The sequence below is a fragment of the Pararge aegeria genome, chromosome 10 (assembly GCF_905163445.1).
Source record: "Pararge aegeria chromosome 10, ilParAegt1.1, whole genome shotgun sequence".
Classification (NCBI taxonomy): domain Eukaryota; kingdom Metazoa; phylum Arthropoda; class Insecta; order Lepidoptera; family Nymphalidae; genus Pararge; species Pararge aegeria.
Genome location: NC_053189.1, coordinates 4,922,394 through 4,935,240, shown reverse-complemented (window position 1 = coordinate 4,935,240; position 12,847 = coordinate 4,922,394). Strand labels below are relative to the sequence as shown.

The window sequence follows — 12,847 nt, the reverse complement described above, 5'->3', positions numbered from 1 at the left end:
GCAAACGCACTATAGAGGCCATACGCCCGGTCCTCGGCCAGTGGATTCGGCGGAAGCATGGTTCACTCTCATTCCGGCTCGTGCAGGTTGTGACAGGCCATGGCTGTTTCGGTCATTACCTGCACCGAGTCGCGAGGAGGGAACCGACCCCGTCATGTCACGAGTGCGGTGCTGCGGATGACACTGCGCAGCACACCCTCGAGGAGTGTCGCAAGTGGGATACTCAGCGTCGCGCTCTGGTAGCGGAAATAGGCGGGGACCTCTCGCTGTCCAGCGTTGTATTTGCCATGCTGAGCAGCGAGAGGTCTTGGGAAGCTGTGGTTGACTTTTGCGAAGAAGTTATCTCGCAGAAGGAGGCCGCGGAGCGGATGCGTGAAGAAGCTGTAAACGCACATCCGCTCCGGCGTAGACGGGGGGAAAGGAGACGGCGGGAATATGCCGCACGTCTGGTTGCCCTGGGAGGCGGCGGGTAGTTATTGGGCTAGCTACCCGTCCCTATACGAGTCTCCCTGCTGTCTGAGGGGGGGTCAAGCTGTCCTGATCACCTCCTCCTTTGCTTAGTAGCCCTGGAAATCAGCTGGGGTTGTTGGTAGACGTCTGGGAAGTGTACAACGGGTTCCCCGGACGTCCAATAAATCCAACGAGAGGGACATGCCGTGGTGGTTTTTAGTTCGGGTAAACGAGTCCCACATAACCTCTGTCCTGCCCAAAAGGACAGAGGTAGCCATAAAGCTTTTCCACCACGACAAAAAAAAAAAAAAAAAAAAAAGGTATAACTTCGCGTGTACACACACTTTTTTTTTCATTCCACGACAAGATAGCCCTTGACTGAAATCTCACCAGGTAAGTTATCCTGCAGTTTAAAACGGTAGCGGGCTAATCTGTTAGCGTGTATGGTTGTTATATTAAACGCATACTCCGAATCGGTTTCTACGCGACATCGATACTCCCTTAGCGGCACGTCTTTGTCGGTAGGGTGGTAACTAGCCACGGCTGAAGCCTCACAACAGACGCGACGAGATATAATTTCAGGACCAAGCTGGACCTCTAATTTTTCCGAGTTTTGGGCGTTTTAATATCCATTGCTTTAACGGTGAAGGAAAACATTGTGAGGAAATCTATATGTCTGAAAGTTATCGATAATGTTCTAAAAAGCGTGTGAAGTCTACCAATCCGCACTTGGGTTACGGCCTAAACCCTTTTTCCTCTAAAGAACTGTTCCCTGAAGTGGGCTGATAGTGGTTTTATAGTATACTAGCTGTTGCCCGCGACTTCGTCTGCGTTTGATTTTCTTTTTTAATGTGGCATTCAATTTACTTGTAGTTCTAAAAAAATTATATATATATATATATATATATAAATTAAAGTACTTAAATGAGGGGTTGGCTGCTGTCTGCTGAGGAGTCCTGCCCTCTATCTCCAACTACATTCAGATCTACACAAAGTTTGGACAAAATTAATCATATATTTTAACCTCTATAGTACAAAAATAATTATTTAAATTGGTTATAATTTGTCGGACTTATGGTGTAAAATCGTCAGAAACTTTCGTCCCCTCTCCCAAAGGAACGGAGATTAATGTCGGGATAAAAAGTATTCTATACTAATTCTAACACTTCCAAGAATATGTGTACAACGTTTCATGAGGATCGGTTTAGTAGTTTTTTGCGTGAAAGCGTAAAAAACAAACTTACATTGACATTTATAATATTAGTAAGGTAATTTTTTTTTAATATTTCCACTATCTAGTTATGCCATAAAATATACAAATTTAATATCTTTGACGGAATTCACTAGGAAGCTCTAAAAGAAATAAAGAAAGTTTTTAAAATGAACTTTAAACGGTAGGTACTAATAAAATTCCTCTTTCTCTTTGAAGCTAGCTAGCTGTGCTAGAAGTAGGTACGATTATTATGACGGCCGATTGGCGCAGTTTGCAGCGACCCTGCTTTCTGAGCCCAAGGCCGTGGGTTCGATTCCCAATACTGGAAATTTTTTGTGTGATGAGCATGAATGTTTTGCAGTGTCTTGGTGTTTATATGTATTTTCTAAGTATTTATGTATATAATTCATAAAAATATTCATCAGGCATCTTAGTACCCATAGCAAAAGCTAGGCTTACTTTTGGGCTAGATGGCGATGTGTGTATTGTCGTAGTATATTTATTTAGTATATTTACATGGGTGGGTTGTACTACAAATTATGGGATTTAAATGAATTCCCGAACCATTTTTTGGTTGAGACATTGAGGCTGTGAGATTGATTCGTAGATAACGTACGCTTTGCTCTTGTTTCTTGGCACTTGTCCATAATTGGAGATAGTGGTGCCTGAAGGCATTGCAGAGAGGCCAATAAATAAATCTTGTACAGCCACTTATGTAATGTGTTTCCTATTACATAACCTCGTGTAACAAACTAAGGTATTCTGCTTTATTTTTATTTTCATCACTCTTGCTTGCGAACCACTTTGCCTTTGCATTTGGATTGAATGAATCTCTGCTTTAAAAGCCGCTCTCCTATGTATCAAAGTCAAAGTCAAGGTCAAAAATATCTTTATCTAAGTAGGCCCATAGGTGGCACTTTTGATGCATACATTACATGAGAAATACACGGTAGTCAGATGATGGCGATAACTATATTCGTAAACTTAAAACTAAAGTAACGAGGGTTCCAAACGCGTCCTGGTCTAAGAAGAAGACCACAACAAATTTAGCCAAATGTTTTTTTTGTTATCACCATCTCACATTGTCATTTAAAATTATTGGAACTGCAACCTGGTTAGAGCAATAATTCACACCCAGGCTTTTTTGTCCATTACGTAGTCCTTTATACTATAGTAGAACTTTTCTAAAAGTTTAAGCTTAATACAAACTTGGAACTTTTTATGAGACATCTCCAAGATGTCTAGAGGAGGAGGCCTGTGTCCAGCAGCGAGACTTTAATAGGATGATGATGATGATGATGTTGATGGCCATACCCCTGTTCTGTATGATCTATGGTGTCCATCTCCACTTAAAATAAACCACGCCTTGGATAGGACAGCGTTGCCTTTATTTTCTCAAAACTTTTCACGTCTCAACTCTAACCACGACGGTTGCATTATTTAAGATTGATTGGTTGATTACCTTCCAGCCAATGGTTTTCTTTCTTGGCTCGCGTCCATAATGTGAAGATTGCAGCGCCCGAGAGCAACGCCTGGAGGCTGGTACCATTGAGTAATGTATAGTATACTAGAGACGACGTCGCAAATAATGTTAGTGCACTACGCTTTGTAGTCCAATGGGCTACAAGTTGCAAGTATACCGTAAGTATATAATATATCATTTTTTGCTATTTAGCGATAAGGCCGCCAAATTGTACGTTCTACCTTATTGTGCTGTTGTATTTGTATCTCTGTAAATTTTCTCTGTGGTGTACAATAAAAGTTTATTCATTCATTCATTCATTCATTCATTCATTCATTCATTCATTCATATCATTCTTAAGTTCATTCTATAGACAGCCGATTGGCGCAGTTTTCAAAGATTCATGAGGATCGGTTTAGTAGTTTTTTGCGTGAAAGCGTAAAAAACAAACTTACATTGACATTTATAATATTAGTAAGGATGTTTTTTTTAATATTTCCACTATCTAGTTATGCCATAAAATATACAAATTTAATATCTTTGACGGAATTCACTAGGAAGCTCTAAAAGAAATAAAGAAAGTTTTTAAAATGAACTTTAAACGGTAGGTACGATTATTATGACGGCCGATTGGCGCAGTTTGCAGCAACCCTGCTTTCTGAGCCCAGGGCCGTGGGTTCGATTCCCACAACTGGAAAATGTTTGTGTGATGAGCATGAATGTTTGACAGTGCCTGGGTGTTTATATGTATATTCTAAGTATTTATGTATATTATTCATCAGTCGTCTTAGTACCCATAACACAAGCTACGGTTACTTTGGGGCTAGATGGCGTTGTGTGTATTGTCGTAGTATATTTATTTATTTATTATTTATTCTATACAGGTTTTTTAAACTGGTCTCCAAATCTAGTAGGACTAAACTGGATTCGACATTTTGGCATTGTTCGAAAAATTTGCAAATGATTTCTCAATTATTTGAAGAGCAGAGTTCTGCTTGGTATTTAAAGAACACAGCTTGCTGTATCACCATGTTATTTAAACTAATTTGATCTTAAAAAAATAAAATAAAGATTGTATTCAGAATCACTTAAAAAAATTAACGTAATCGACCGGTGTGACAATTTCGTGTCTATCGGTGATCGCATTCATTCACATCCATTTTCTAATCATTCAATCAATCAATTCAATCAATCTGTAATCTTTTGATAAGTTGCTTAGCAAAGTTGTTATTGGTAAAAAACCGTAAAAAAAATATAAAAAAAGCTAAGTTATAAAACTATGTATTACGGATAGATTGAATATTGAAAATGGACGTTAGTAGGACGAGACAACTCTAGTATAAAGCACATAAATGTTCATTGCCTGGTAATAAATTACTCACATGCGAGTACCCATGTATGCCATGAATCTGGAAAATAGCTTTTTAAAAACCGATTTTCTTTTTAAAATATAGCATAATAAGCCAACCAGCATGTATTTGAGCTACGTTGATTTTATCCACAAAATAATATCTTTTCTGCATAATCGTCACGCTCAAGAATCTAAGTAGTACAATATTTATAAAACTTCGGCAATAAATCAGCAGTTTCTACATGTGTTAGCTGAAGGTGTACGGTCAGTATATTTCGTTTCCAATTACTTAGTCTTAGTTAGGTAGCGACCGCAGCAAAACCATGCAAATAAACAAGATCCTTTTGCACTTAAAGGTTGCGGGAAAAGAAAATTGGGTGCGGTACGAATTACAGCGATTTTTTTACACCAGAGTGTTTATGTGTAGTGTGTATAGTGTAGTGTTTACGTCATCATTATGGCAACCTATGGACACCCACGACTTGATGTTTTGTAACCGTCGGTCCACTTGGCGCTTTGCGTTATAGCACCGTGCAGATGTTTCCGCATTTAAAGCTACAAAGGCAGTGTGGTGACGGAACGTTTCAATAGTGCTAATAGGGTAAGCCTTCTTAAAAGAAATGAATTTCGAATTTTGCTAAGTTACCACGACGCCACAGTACCGATGATTTTACTAAATTGTAGCAGCTGAATGCGGGAAAACGCGTTTACATTTAAAACGGTTTAGCGTTCCGGAACGATGTCGCATTGAAACCCGTTAGGCTATAACTATAAAATAAAAAACTACATAATATAGCTGCTTCATCGTGCCATTAACAACGGTAAAAACTCGCGCATTTATTGGCAGGCGTTGTTTTTTTTTAGCGTGTTCCCTGATGCATTGTGGAGCGCTGTATAAATATGAATATAAATATATACTACGACAATACACACATCTATCACATCACGCTGTAGTCTTATTTGGGCGAGGTCTCGAGATGTATATCCCGTGATGATGCAGCCTAAGATGGTAGCGGGCCACCCGATTATGTGGTATGGCAGTTAAATAAAAACCACACTTGAACGCTAAATCGCTTGCGTTAGCACGTCTCTGCCAGTGTTGTTATAACTGACCACGACCGAAGCCTCTGAGCAAACGAGACCAGAGAAAGTACAGAAACAATGCATTATCAAATTTTTCTTGCCACCCCCTGCTTGCAAGAGAAATTTAGCACAGGCAGGAGACAAAAAATATATATCCCCCGATTATGTCCCCTGACAGGGGATATACGTGTCCACCTGCTAAAGCACGGGAACAAGGAATAGGAGAAGTTTACCCCCGTTTATTATTATACATATTATATATAAATTGGATATTATTTCCATTTGTGCGACAGTGCTGGAAGTTAATAAAGCTGTGGGAGAAGATACATTTTTCTCCTTTCGCCGGGGAGATAACTGCCTCCTGCCCATGCTATCCGTGCAGGTTTGAACCCGAAACCTTCCACTTAAAAGACCACAGCTCTCAACGCGATGCCAGGGGGGGGTCGTCAAAATTACGGGTCCCGCTATAAATAAGACCACGCCTTTTAACTGCGGTGACAAGAGAAACCTCTAGTAATTTACGGTCCTGTAGTTTGTTGCGCCTAAGGAAACACTTTATTACTACGGAAAATGTGCAAGTTCGCAGAAAACTACGTCTCAATCTTTATAGAGCTTGAGTTTGCATTTGCGAAAGCTTATTGCGCGGTAATGTATTTCAATATTTTGTAGCGACGGTGGAAATCTAAAAAATGTGTAATAAGCAAGTAACTGCCTTTGGTTTGAAATTTATTATGCTACAGGTTTTTTCACAGGAATACAGCCTGGAGTTAGGAAATAGGCTACAGTATTCTAACAGCAACCAAACCCAATGGTTTTGATGATTATCACTAACGTATGACAATATTTGTTAAAGCCCGTCAACCCACACTGGCGTAGCATTGATAATCTATGCTCTACATACATATCATAACAGAGACCTTGTCCAGAAATGAAAATTATTTATCCATAAATCAAGTAGGCCTTATTTTATAAACGTCAAGTCTGTCTGTTTGTACTGACTCTGCAACAAGATCGGAAGGCAGATTCTACCGGGAAAAAGGAGGCCAGAAATTCTCAACAATTGCTTTTTTTCCAACATCATTTCTTAGTTTAACAAATCTCTTTAGAAATAAAATAGGAGCGGCTTGCTTCCAAGCAATTTATTGACACACATTTATTGACTGCAAACAATATAAACAATAATAAATATTGATAATTCAAATATTGCAGGACAGTTAGATATATTATGTCATCAACATACATAGTATTATTATATCTCTAGACTTGGTTCAATGCACGGAAAAATTTGATAATAATATTATGAGATGGCTACAAAGAAATGTAAATATTTCTCATTTATCACTTGTTCTTGACCTTTTATTTATCGTCGCTTTATCTATAACTTTCACCTCTCCGGATTAAAAATTGGTATCAACAAATCAACATTAAAAGAGATGAGTTTGTGCAATTTTAATTGCCTTACTAAGAGTAAACAAAATTGTTTTATCACGACTGTTTACTTAATACTAAACTATAACATTTTGTGAGTGTGTCTATACGAATTTGCGGCGCCTCCGACAAAACTCATGGGGCCTTATTTTAATAAAAGTGGCCAACTTATTCGAATTTTGACGACCTCCCTGGCGCAACGGTGAGCGTTGTGAATTTAAGTAGGAGGTCCGGGGTTCGATTCCCGGCAGGGCAATTTGGGCATTTATAATTGCTGACTTTTCTCTGGTCTGGTCTGGTTTTTGCCGTGGCTAGTAACCACCCTACCGACAATGACGTGCCGTTAAGCGATTAAGTGTTCCGGTGCGATGTCGCGTAGAAACTGATTATGAGTATGACTACCATGCTCCCTAACAAGTTAACCCGCTAACATCTTAGACTGCATCATCAACTTACCACCAGGTAAGATTGCAGTCTAGGGCTAACTTTTAGTGGAATTAAAAACAAATGAGGTTTAAAATAATGTTATACGTACCATACTAATATGGGAAACAATTAGTTTCAATATAATATAATATTATAACTCTGCATTACCTATTTTTTTATTATAGTACCTACTGTGTGTTTCCATACAATAAATATAAAGTAAATAAATGTCGGAATAATTACGCAGTATTTTGCACTTCAACAGCACTTTTTAAATGTTAACGTGTGAAAAAAACTTGCATTACTGTTCCGCCGCTATGCCATTTCGGAACAGTAATAAAGGGGTTTCGCAGTTTATTAATCAGGCCGTGGAGATAAAACAATTTCATAATAAATCCTAGTTATTCTGTAGGTACAGATCAGAGCACTCGTACGGCGACTCTGTAACGATTTAGGAGTTACATTTTCTAATCTGGTTGTATAATCAATGCTAACAAGAATAACCGTTAAATAGTGGACTACAAAAAAAATCTAAAGGAATCTACCTATATAGTAAGAAAGTAGTTTGTTTTTTTTGAATATTAATATCGGAAAGATTTCATTGTTTGTTTGCAGACGTTCTTTTCGTAAGCAAACTCAGGTCACTTACCCGATTTTAAGTAAAAAACCTGACTAGAAAAATATGTATAGTAGGTATGCACTCGTTTTTAGGTTACTTACCAGATTTTAAGTAAAAAACCTGACTAGAAAAATATGTATAGTAGGTATGCACTCGTTTTTAGGTTGCTTACCCGATTTTAAGTAAAAAACCTGACTAGAAAAATATGTATAGTAGGTATGCACTCGTTTTTAGGTTACTTACCAGATTTTAAGTAAAAAACCTGACTAGAAAAATATGTATAGTAGGTATGCACTCGTTTTTAGGTTACTTACCAGATTTTAAGTAAAAAACCTGACTAGAAAAATATGTATAGTAGGTATGCACTCGTTTTTAGGTTGCTTACCCGATTTTAAGTAAAAAACCTGACTAGAAAAATATGTATAGTAGGTATACACTCGTTTTTAGTTTTAGCGCTTTGTCCGCTTTATATTTTTCAAGTTTAATAGTCATACATCGTTCTTGGTACTCAAAACCTTGTCATATTATGCTTTAATTATTTTGATGTAGAAGTTACACAAAGATACAAACATAAAAATGTTATCAGTTATTCATTCACTACACACGAAGAAGCAGCTAAATTTTAAAATGCATTTCAACAGAATTTAACCAAAGTCAAGCGCACGCAGTAGTATACATAACTTATGCACCTTTATCATCAGTGTTAAGTAGGTAGGTATTACACCAAAAGGTATAAATAAACATTTGCAATTACTTTTCGTCCATAATTAATCCATAATTATCACGAGCGGTTTTGCAAAATGGCGAAGAAACTACACTATTTCGACTTTAATGGCGTGGCAGAGCCAATCAGATATATCCTGCATTATGGAAAAGAGAAGTTCGAAGACGTGCGATACGAGTACAAGAATTGGCCCATGAAGAATTTGAAAGACTGTAAGTTTTATATTAACTGGTTTAACTAGTATGAAGTTTTGTCCGGTTTAAATTGGTTCCTAGTATAATCTGCCTACATTATACTAGGAACCAATTTAAACTAGGGTATTATGGTCCCGGAAAACATAAAATTCCAGAATACAAGCTATCTCCGGATCGTCCGATCGGTACAGAAAATGAGTGAAACAACAAAAAAACAAACAGACATACTTTATAATATTTGTTTATAATGTTCCTCAATAAAAAGCTATTTTAGTGTAAAATAAAATATTTTCAATCGTGTAGTAGTTCCTGAAATGCACAAATTCTGAACATACAATAACAGGCCGTTATTGTCAGAGAGCCGCGGGCTCAAATCCTGTAAGTTCCGAAAATTTTAAAAGCAATTACAAATTTTATATAATATCAGCTTTACAATATTATTAGCTATACCTTGCGACTTTACCCGCATTCGTCGAAAACATCTGTCGTAGCGTTATATTATGTACCTATCTTAATGATGATGAGTTTCTTGCCGGCTATTTTTCGGTAGAATCTGCCTTCCAAACCAGTGGTAGAGTCACTACAAACAGAAAGACTTGACGTTTGAAAACTGCTTATAGTGTTAGCCTACTTAAAATAAATGAATTTTGTATTTGGATGATTGTCAAATTTGTCCCTGCTGGGAACCCGGTCCCAGCCGGAACCCGGTCAATGATGTCCCAGGGAGTTCGTCAATTTTTTTTATTTCTTATTAACGATATTAACGATAGGCCAACGCTTGGCGACAATCATGCCCGTCAGAAAACAATGATGAGGTCTAGGTTGGAGCACGCTTGCCTAGAAGAAGCCTATTCACTCTAGCCTTTAAATTACCCAATTTATACGTGGCAGGTAACACAGTTGCCCGGAGGGCGTTCCACATCTTTGCGTTACGTATCAGAAACGTGGATAAAAAACGTGTTGATGGAATATCAACCACATAAGGGTGTCTCGCTGTTCTGTGGTAGAACGGGGAAGGAGGAACAAGATTGTGAAGTTTCTGAGCACACTCTCCGAAGTATATCCGGTAAAAAACCGACAAACAGGCAACATTGCGTCGGTGCTGTAGTTTCGCCTGTGTTATCGATTTGTCACCTATAATTCTCCTGGCGCGACGATCCACCGAATCTAATGCTCCAAGCTGGTACTTGGCAGAGCCACCCCACAGGTGACTGCAGTACTTTAAATGTTGATTAAATTGTACGTTTAATTACACAGCACTCCCATATGGCCAGTTACCACTGTATGAAGAAGGAAACCGCACAATCAACCAGTCTCTAGCAATTGCTCGCTATGTGGCCACTTTGAACAACCTGGTGCCCACTGATCCTTGGGAGCAGGCGGTTTTGGACGCCATTGTCTTCAACATATACGATTTCTGGCAAAGTAAGTATCGTTGGATTCTCTTTAGAAGTCCAAATCTTTCTGATGTTGAGTTCTACTGCTAATACATTCGTAGCAACCGCTGTTGTCCAATCACTAACTTATCATCAAACATCAATAGCCTGTAACAGTCCGACTTTCAAAATAACGAGTGTATATTATTCTACTGGTTAAGCCCATTCATATGATGCACCAAGTTATGAAAATAAATGTAATTCGCCATTTTGTGGTGGCAGCCATCTTGGATTTGAAAATTGTCATAGTATTGTTGGATTCTTTCTAGAAGTCAAAATCTTTCTGATGATGAGTTCTACTGCTAATACATTCGTAGCAACCGCTGTTGTCCAATCACTAACTTATCATCATCATTAGCCTATAACAGTCCGACTTTCACAATAACGATTGTATATTATTCTACTAGTCCATGCCAATTCATATGATAAACCAAGTTGTGAAAAAAAAAATGTAATACGCCATCGGCAGCGACCATCTTGATTTGAAAATTGTCATAGTGCTACTAGTCAAGCCATTTAATTTGATAAACCACGCTGGGCAGCGTTGGATCGTAGTAGATGGTAGTAGCAGCAGAGAGCACTGCTGCTCGGTCTTTGTTTTATCCTCGTAACTTCGAACAGTTAAGGATGCGTGATAGAACTTCATCCCCAGAAACGGAAGAAATGGAAATGGAAGTTTTGCCCTGGCTGGTTTTGTCACTGGTTATAGTCCTAAATGGAGTTAGGAAATTGACGCTTCAGCCCCGAACTTCGGAGAGCATCGATCCTGGTTACGATCACGTTTCATAATGTTCGTGAACGCCGCGTTAAAAAGCGGTTCGGCAGGCATGGGTAACAAACCTCGTAAAATTTTATATACATTTACTATCAGGTTTTTGCGATAACAATAATTATAATAATTGAATAGAATAGGAAAAATATAAGAAAAACAGTAATAGTACTTAGTGCTAGGGTATAAAGGCGGCCTTATTACTAAAAGTAATCTTTTTAAGGCAACCTGAGCGTACGAAGCCGATAAAAAAGTGGAAAGTGGATGTTGCATAAAGTATGTTACAAAAAAATAAAATAAACTTTAATGAACATACATACTAAATTTTCATATTAACTACAAAAATACGGATAAAAAATTATTTATACTATAATAGATATTTATGATAAATATTTATGCTATTATAAACTTGCATAATAATAAGAATTATTTATTTACAGAAATTACATCCATTTATAAAAAGTACGGTACAATTAATTTTTAATTAATTTACAAAAACGAAAAATATTTGAAATTTTCAGAAGTGGTAGCTTACATCAAGGAAAAAGATTTAACAAAGAAACAATTCCTCAAGAAGGAAATCATGGAAGAGACAGTGGACTATTTCTTCTCTAGATTTGAAAAGGAGTTACAGAAGAACAAAGGATTCTTTGTTGGAAAGGTATGGTCTTTCTATTAGATATAGCCGTGTAGGCTAGTTGCGAAAAGGTACTAGGAATTCATCATCATCCCGGTACCGACCAACTACGTGGCGCGGGTCTCTACTCAGATTGAGACGTACTCATGCCGTAGTCCACCACGCTGGCCAAGTGTGGATCAGTGGACTTCACACGCCTTGGAACATTGAATGGTCTTGTTTGTGGATGATTCCAGGTTCGTTACCCGGTGGAGAAGTTTTGCGAATTCACAATTTCTGAACTTTCTCTGATCTGATATGATGGAAGGCTTTGGCCGTGGCTAGTTACCGCTCTACTGACAAATCTGTCGCTAAGATATTTAGCGTCCCGGTACGATGCCGCACAGAAACCTGCCATTACGCCATACCCCTAACAGTTCAGCCCACTACCATTTAAGAATGCATCATCAATCATCATCAGTGAGATCTTACAAAATGGTAAGAATACAGTCGAGGGCTAACTGTAGTTGAATAAAAAAAAGCAATCTATTATGACCAAGATTGTAGAATATAAATACAAAATTGGTACTTTTTTTTAGTTGAGCTGGGCTGATTTCGTTTTTGTTGGCATAGTTGAAGCCTCTAACCTGTTTTTGGGTGAAGAGATCGAACGTAAGTACCCCAACACTGTGGCCCTTCTGAACAAGATCAGATCCCTGCCTGGCGTGAAGGAGTACATCGCCAGTAGGAAGCCGTATACGTTTTAGTTACTGAAGTCTTTTTAAAGATAATTTATTTCCGTGAATAAAATTTTAACAGCTCAATACATGTTTATTTATCTTTTAGCCATATCCTATCTTGCACTGAGCCTTGAAATAGGCTTGCAGAAAAAAATTAATGTATCACATATCGACATTTTATTTAGTTTGATAGCGATTAGAATCCAGCCAAGTTACCAGCAGGTGAGATTGAAGTCAATGGCCAACTTTCTTTAAAAAAAAATCATCCTTATAGCCTTCAATGTACGTTTATCACTAGACATAGGTCTTTTGCACAGATTTCAAAATTACAGTCTG

At 37.9% G+C, this 12,847-nt stretch overlaps 1 protein-coding gene across 1 annotated transcript; it reads left to right on the top strand.

Annotated features, from left to right (window-relative positions):
• The first annotated feature begins 8,823 nt into the window (after window positions 1-8,823).
• LOC120626907 (glutathione S-transferase-like) lies at window positions 8,824-12,538 on the top strand. The gene is made up of 4 exons (XM_039894697.1): window positions 8,824-8,968; window positions 10,208-10,375; window positions 11,677-11,816; window positions 12,371-12,538. The coding sequence occupies exons 1-4, from the start codon at window positions 8,833-8,835 to the stop codon at window positions 12,536-12,538; spliced, it is 612 nt and encodes a 203-aa protein (XP_039750631.1). The 5' UTR covers window positions 8,824-8,832.
• Window positions 12,539-12,847: the final 309 nt, after the last annotated feature.

Excerpts from the sequence above, each read along its gene's own strand:
- LOC120626907 (XM_039894697.1), top strand. The coding sequence starts at position 8,833 with ATGGCGAAGAAACTACACTATTTCGACTTTAATGGCGTGGCAGAGCCA. Across the intron at positions 10,376-11,676 it reads CATATACGATTTCTGGCAAA|AAGTGGTAGCTTACATCAAG; the intron begins GTAAGTATCGTT and ends TGAAATTTTCAG. Across the intron at positions 11,817-12,370 it reads AAGGATTCTTTGTTGGAAAG|TTGAGCTGGGCTGATTTCGT; the intron begins GTATGGTCTTTC and ends ACTTTTTTTTAG.